General features: G+C 44.0%; 1 protein-coding gene across 2 annotated transcripts; it reads right to left on the bottom strand.

Annotated features, from left to right (window-relative positions):
* Positions 1-493: 493 nt before the first annotated feature.
* Positions 494-6,512, bottom strand: LOC6581145 (long-chain fatty acid transport protein 4). 2 transcript variants are annotated; one of them, XM_002006860.3, is made up of 4 exons: positions 6,377-6,512; positions 3,143-3,389; positions 1,152-2,604; positions 494-951 (listed from the first exon to the last, which is right to left on the bottom strand). In XM_002006860.3, coding segments are annotated over exons 1-4 (2,010 nt in total). In that variant the 5' UTR covers positions 6,378-6,512; the 3' UTR covers positions 494-642. The 2 variants fall into 2 exon arrangements, with proteins under 2 accessions (XP_002006896.2, XP_015020111.1); XM_015164625.2 differs by lacking the exon at positions 3,143-3,389.
* Between the last annotated feature and the right edge of the window lie 513 nt (positions 6,513-7,025).

Here is a 7,025-nt window from a genome sequence, read left to right as displayed (position 1 = left end):
GCGCTGCCTGCGGATGCAACTCCAACTAGCAAATAGTAATAGCAACAACAACAACAACAAAAGCAACAACAACAAACTTCGACTGCAGCTGGTTTGCTGTTGTTGTTTGTATGGATTTTGCACATCGTTTATCTTAGAGGACGGCAAACGTTGCTGGCTTTGGTTTCGCCGTTGTTGCGTCGCAGCTGGCGATAGCGAACGGAAATGGCGTTAATGTTGCAACTATAGTAGCAACAGCAGCAACAACCAAAACAGCCACAGCAGCTGCCAATGAGCAAGAACTTAATCTTGGGGATTTAACACTTTCGATATATCTTGGCCGGCGCTGGCGATGGCGCTGGCGCTGTCTTGCGTGCTGCGGCTCTTAGTCGCTGTCGCCCCACCACAGCGCCGGCTGCTCCACCAAGTTGCAGCCACCGGAAATGTATTGGCAGCCATTATCGATTCAGCTGCCATTTTTATGGCCAAGTTATGGGAATTAAACGCGCTCGGCTTTGGCTAAAGTTTCATCAGTCGTTTCTTTAAGTGTTCGAATACATTTGCGAGTAACTGCTTGCCCGTAGAGATATGAGTGGGTGTGTGTGCGAGCCAGAATAAGCTTAAGGCTAAGTGAGCGGATCGGCGCTCTCCTTATGGAGCCCCTCAGAGCCCTGCAGTGCCTGCCTGCAGCGACGCATACTGCTCCCTACTGAGCTGACGGTAGACCCCATCCCGATTCAGAAAGTAGATGGGGTCCCTAATTAGCTCCGGGCTGTAGCCCTCCAGTGCGAGCTCCCGTTTCTTGAGCTTGAAGGTGGCCGTGCGGGGTATCTCGTCCAGGAGCCGAATGAAAAGGGGCCGTGCATAGGGTGGCAAGCTTCCTCGAATCCCAATGGAGAGGTATTCCATGTCTACTTTTCTCAATGGATCCACAATCGCCGCCATGCCGGCCTTGCCTTCCACATGGGGTATCTGCAATAGGAAATCGGGTTACATTTGAATTGATCTCACTTTATCAAAATGAATTTGAAATCAAAATGCATTCCACTTGGCCAAATTAGTAGCTATTAACAAGTCTTTTGGCCGTCCTTCTCTCAGAGTGCCTTTGCGACTTATATATAGATGGCATTTGGCTACCCAATTTTAGCTTGCTTTTTTTCCGGTTGACTTACCTGCACGCCGTAGACCACGCAGTCGCTGAGCCCAACGCAGTTGGTGATGATGGCCTCCACCTCTTGGGTGGCCACGTTCTCGCCTCGCCATCGGAAGGTGTCACCGGTGCGATCTTTGAAGTAAAAATAGCCGAGTATGTCGCAGACGACCATGTCGCCCGAGTTGAAGTAGCAATCGCCCGGCCTGAAGACCCCGCGCAGTAGCTTTTGCTCGGAGGCCGTCTTGTCCGCATAGCCGTGGAAGGCGCTGATCGCCCGCCGCGCATCCACCTGACCCACCAGCAGACCCACCTCGCCGGGGGCACAGCGCATGCAGTGGCCCTTAGCGTTCCGAAGCGGCTCGCCCGTGAGCTCGTCGCAGCGGAGTATTTGGACGGGATACAGGCTGCGCCCGAAGACGGGCACGAAGCCGATGGCGCCAATGCGGTTGGTGATGTTGATCAGGTTCGAGTTGCCCTCGGTGGCGCCGTAGATCTCCCCGATGTGGGGAATGCCGAAGCGAGAGACGAACTGCGCCCATATCTGTGGCCGCAGCCCGTTGCCGTACATGAGGCGCAGCTGATGGAGCGGCTCCTGCGGGGCGTGCTTGTAGGGCGTTGCGAGGAGGTAGCGACAGAGCTCGCCAATGTACTGGGCGACGGTGCAGTTGTACTGGCTGCAGTCGCTCCAGAAATTCGAGGCGGAGAACTTCTTGCGCAGCACCACGGTGGAGCCATTGAGCAGGGCATTGCCGACGCCCACAATTCCGCCGGCAGTGTGGTAGAGAGGTAGAGGATTGTATATCACGTCGTCGCGATTCATTCGCAGCATATAAAATGCGCCCGCCGCCATGAACAGAAACCTCAGGTTCGTGATGACCGCCGCCTTGGGTAGACCCGTGGTGCCAGACGTGTAGACGTAGAGCAGCTTATCCCGGGCGTTGCACTGCGGGCTACGACTCAGAGGCAGTGGCTGCTGTGCGGCCAGGGCGCTTCTCAGGTCAGTTGCGCCTGGCAGCAGGGCTGGCAGGTCCACATCCGAGTACTGATAGATGGACAGCTCCAAGGGGGGCAGCGACTGCAGGACGTCACTTAGCTCGCAACCCACGATGAGGGCGCAGGCCTTGGAAACGTGGATGCAGTGCAGCAGAGAGTCACCGCGCAGATTCGAGTTAATTAGTGCCGTGATGACGCCCAGCTGGCTAAGGCCCAGCCACAGGCAAGTGTACTCCACGCGGGTCTCCATCAGCAACGCTACGCAGTCGCCGCGCTGCAGGCCGCGTTGCTGGAAGTAGCCCGCCACCTGCTCGCTGAGCCGCAACGCCTCCCCGAAGCTCAGCTGACGATCGCCCATCAAGAAGCATATCTTCTCCGGATGCTTAAGTGCCTGCTCCTGGAAGCACTGTGCCACGGTGCATCCCTTGCGATCCTTGCGCAGCAGGTAAAAGTTAAGGGCAACAAAGCGTTGAAATGCGCTGAAAAGGTAGGGTATTCTGAATCAAAATATTGTTTTAGAGATTTACACGAACCCCAACAATGGTTCTTCTAGCTCTTCTAAGGGAATAATTGAATAAAATAACAAATACCAACTTTAAACACAATGGCTTGGAATGCAATTATTTCAATTCCAATACTCATAGGAAAAACAGGGAGACTGAGACACAGAAAATGAAGTATATATACATATATTAATATTTTTATAAGAGACCAAGTAATAAACTAAACTAATTAGCTGAGAATCTATATATATATATATATATGTATAGGTGTACAAAAATTAACTTAACTTAAAGTCTACATTCAGATCGATTTGAAATATATGTGTAAGTGTATACATGTCTATATCATATATAGTGCCCTAATCTAATCCGCGCGGCAGTCCCACACTATCTGACTGCCGTGAAAGAGCTGAACTAACTCTCTCTGTGTCACAATCACAATTTAATTTGATAGACCATCACTTTGAAGTACTTTGTCGTTTCGCAAGAAATTTAGGGATCTACATTTACTCACATGATATCCCTGTGACAGGTCATTACGAATGCAAAAATATTTGTGGGATTGCGCAGCATTAGGGCCAAGAGGGCGCCCAGCGTCAGGCTGGCCAAGGCGCTGTCGCAGCAGAAGAGCCCAAAGACGATGAATCCTACCAGCAGAATGCCCAATCGTGTGGCCAGCTTCTGTTTTAAATTGAGCTCGAGCAATATCTCCATTGCCTTTTCTTCCTCCTTAGGATCACGATGTGTTTCACACTCGCTCACTTGTCATAAATATATTTCATTATTAAATAACATGTAAATATATGAACTGGCAGTTTTTTAAAATCTAACTCGATACCGTCACGAGAGTTATACTTCTCTTTGCAACGCTCGACTGATACTGAGTGACTGAACTTCTCAAGCACACTAACTCTTTCTTTCTTCCTCGCCCTCTTACTCACTCACTCTCTCTCTCTCGCTCACTCTTTATCGCATATATGCACTCATGTGTCTAGCGCGCCTTTTATCGGATCGGGCTGCCCTGATATGGTTTATTGCCAAACATTATAGAAATGTGGGGAACTCGCTACAAACATTCAGATTAACTAACAAGTAAGAAATTCTAGTCGAGAGTGCTCGACTAGATACTACCCTGAACAAAACTAATCAAAATGCACATTTAGTATGGCTAAAATTTCAATTTCGATGCATTTAAAGACATAAATGAAATAGAAACCCCATTTATTTAAATACGTATATAAATATTTCGAAACAATTAAAAAAAAATTAACATCAGTTGCGCACTCGGGGCTGGATCCCGAGACTTCTCGATCGAGCGTCACGCCGCTATCCACTACGCAACCTCACTTTTCAAAGGACTGTTGGCAAAACTGAAATTGGTTCACTGCTGCAGCGCCATCTAGCAGATTCTAAGAATGTTCAAGAAGAATTTTGAATGTATGTGTGCACAAGTAGACGAAGATTGTTGTAACTGCTGCAAGTGCGATTGTTAATTGGCCAAAAATTTTATTATTTTTTAACGTCGATTGACTTAACGGAATTTAATGAAACTTTCAGCATATGATCTACATATTTTATTGAATATTTGACAAATTAAAAAAAAATGAAAAGTCATTTACAATTAGCTATACTGGCATCTGACTTAAACTGGAATGTTTTTATTAGATAAAAACATAAGGCGATGTTTTATCGAATTTTAAAAGCAAACTCAAAATCCGCGCTGTAGATACGGTCATTTAAAAAAATTTGAAGTCACTAGCTCTTATATCTTCTGAAATCGACGCGTTCAAACATACGAACAGACGGACAGGGCCAAATCGACTCAGCTCGTCGCCCTAATCAAGAATAAATATACTTTGTGGGGTCTTCCACGCCTCCTTCTGCCTGTTACATACATTTCAACAAACCCTTTATACCCTGATTTCCCATTGAAAATGGGTTCAGGGTATAAAAAGCTCTAGATACTGTCGATGAGAGACCCACTGATTTCTAGGTGGGGTTTCCAAAGGCGAATGAGAAGGTAATAAAAGTAAAGCTGTCGTTAAGTACGTGTGATTTTGGGTGTTAAAATCTATAAGCACTACAGTGAAGCTAACCTATGTAAATCTAACAATATAAGTTTTTATCTTGACCCGTTATTTTGTTATCGATTAAAAACGATTATCGAAATCCAATAATGAATTTATATATGCTACATCTTTAAAGCTAGAGTCGCCAAATTTCAAATGTAGATTCATATGTACTTTATGATTTTCGATTTACCCCCCACTCCTATATTCAGGTGAGTACCTTCGCTCAATGATTGGAATATAGACTCTACGTAGTACTCTAAATTTCTTCGGGTGTTATTGATATAATATTAAGCAAACCAAACAAGGAATCTTCAGTCGTGAATTGTTGAATTGAAATTTGTATTATCTAATCAATTTAGTTTCGCTAATCAAAACAGAATGAATTATATATTGAATTAGTTAAGGCATTTACATAACTAACACAATATATTAATATATCTGTGTTGTCCATATTTAAGAAGGAATCATTATTATGGAACACTCTAAAGAGCAATCCGCAGTAGAAGGCGAGATCAGGGCAAGTGAACTCAAAGACAGGCGCTGAGCCAGCAGTGGACCTTAGAACAGCTGATATCACAGTCAGTGTGCCTGCCAAATGAAACGCAATGGAATATTTAAAAAAATACTAAACCAAAACAGCTGCATACACATGTTTACGTGCATTTTGATAGCATGCAACAGTAGCTTAACAAAGGAGTATATGGAACATTTATTAGCATGTATTAGTATGTGCAATAGCCAAGTGATTAGTTCATGTATGAGAAAAACAACCTGAATCTAATTAATCGAAATTACTGATTATATAGCTTATTAATTGATTGGTTAAGAAGCGTTGAGAGGGGTTAAAGGATATCGAGCGTCAGAACTAACAGCAACAGCCACAAGAGACAAAAACGAGACGATATAAACACCCGTTAAAGTAACAGCAACAACATACAAAGTTCATTGTTCCTGCTAAGATGCCAGATATGGAAGATCCCGCACAGTGGGCCTCATTTTTTTTTTTTTTTTTTTTTGTAAGTATGTATGTATGCAGATTTAATTATAAATACTTTCTCTCTATCAATAAATAAATACGTATCTGATGCAGGATTAACAATGACTATTTTCATATTTATTTTGATGATAGATTTTTAGTAAGATACGAAGTAGCATAATTACGTATTATAATTTATGCATATACACATTTCTAGGGATTTTTTTTTGTATTCTACGAAATTGTCGGAAATTGTGTGTAATAATTTCGATTCTTGTCCACTGTTCGCTGTGCCAATTAGCATGCGCGTCAAACATAAATATGAATGTGGTTTTTAATGTAACTGTATGTGTGCGATTGCTTAGGTATGTATGTGGGTATGGGTTTGTTGTGTGCCTTGGCATCTATGTCAGGGGCTGGGACCTTGACTTATTTAGTATGCGACGCACAAAACAGTAAACAGTTCTGCACGCGCAGGCTTAGCTGGCTACTTGGCTAAAGACTTGGACTTGTTTAGCTTGGCTTGAGTGTGAATAGGCGATTGATGACTACGTGGACCTGACTTTGACTCTGGGCTTGATCTGCTGGCATTGCTGTGCACATCTAGCCAGGCAGCTGTCAATGATACGTCAATTCACTTTTAACTCTGGCTTGCAGTTGCAGTTTTTAATGCTATCGCACTATGTATCAGCTGACATACTTTTGAGACAATTCACGTCACGGCGCCCACAATAACAGCAATCGCGGCAGCAAGCACAAACACGACCACAGTTGTAACGACACACTCGGCGAACGAAACAACGATACGTTCTAGTCGACTGCAACAACTAATAACAACTGAGCGATCTCTGAGCGGGACCATAGCGTTGTCGGTTCTATTTATTTATCAGCCGGCCAAACCAGCTGGCGGAGAGCAGTTCATGAGAGCAAAAATTGTTTGAGAGAGTTTCAATTAGAAACTGGTACTGGCAAAGTAGTCGGGAGAGACTGACTGTGCAATACTTGTTCGAGGTATAAGTGGGTGACAGACCGTAAATCAATATAGCAGAGAGAAAAGGTAGAGAAGGTAAGCTGTAGCTGATTTTTATATTCCAAATCGATATATGTATATAAAATATATTCTTAAACGAAGATTGTCTACTCAGTCTCTAGCACTTTAGGTATTAACCTTTACTCGTTATAGTAGATCCAGATATCTCTCGCCTCTATTGAATCTTAAAAATACAAGTTGAATTTCAGACCGATGGATAGAAAGACAGGCATGGAGAGAACCGATATATACTTTAATACATACGTTATATACTTTCTATACGTTCCGTGGACGAGTATATTAAAAAATTATTTTCTCC

The sequence above is a fragment of the Drosophila mojavensis genome, unplaced genomic scaffold (genome assembly GCF_018153725.1).
Source record: "Drosophila mojavensis isolate 15081-1352.22 unplaced genomic scaffold, ASM1815372v1 contig_82, whole genome shotgun sequence".
In the NCBI taxonomy this organism is placed as follows: domain Eukaryota; kingdom Metazoa; phylum Arthropoda; class Insecta; order Diptera; family Drosophilidae; genus Drosophila; species Drosophila mojavensis.
Note: the sequence above shows the minus strand (reverse complement) of the source record. Positions and strands in the feature narration are given on the sequence as shown.

Excerpts from the sequence above, each read along its gene's own strand:
- LOC6581145 (XM_002006860.3), bottom strand. Across the intron at positions 2,605-3,142 it reads ACCTGTCACAGGGATATCAT|CGCATTTCAACGCTTTGTTG; the intron begins GTGAGTAAATGT and ends CTACCTTTTCAG. Across the intron at positions 952-1,151 it reads GCGTGGTCTACGGCGTGCAG|ATACCCCATGTGGAAGGCAA; the intron begins GTAAGTCAACCG and ends TTCCTATTGCAG.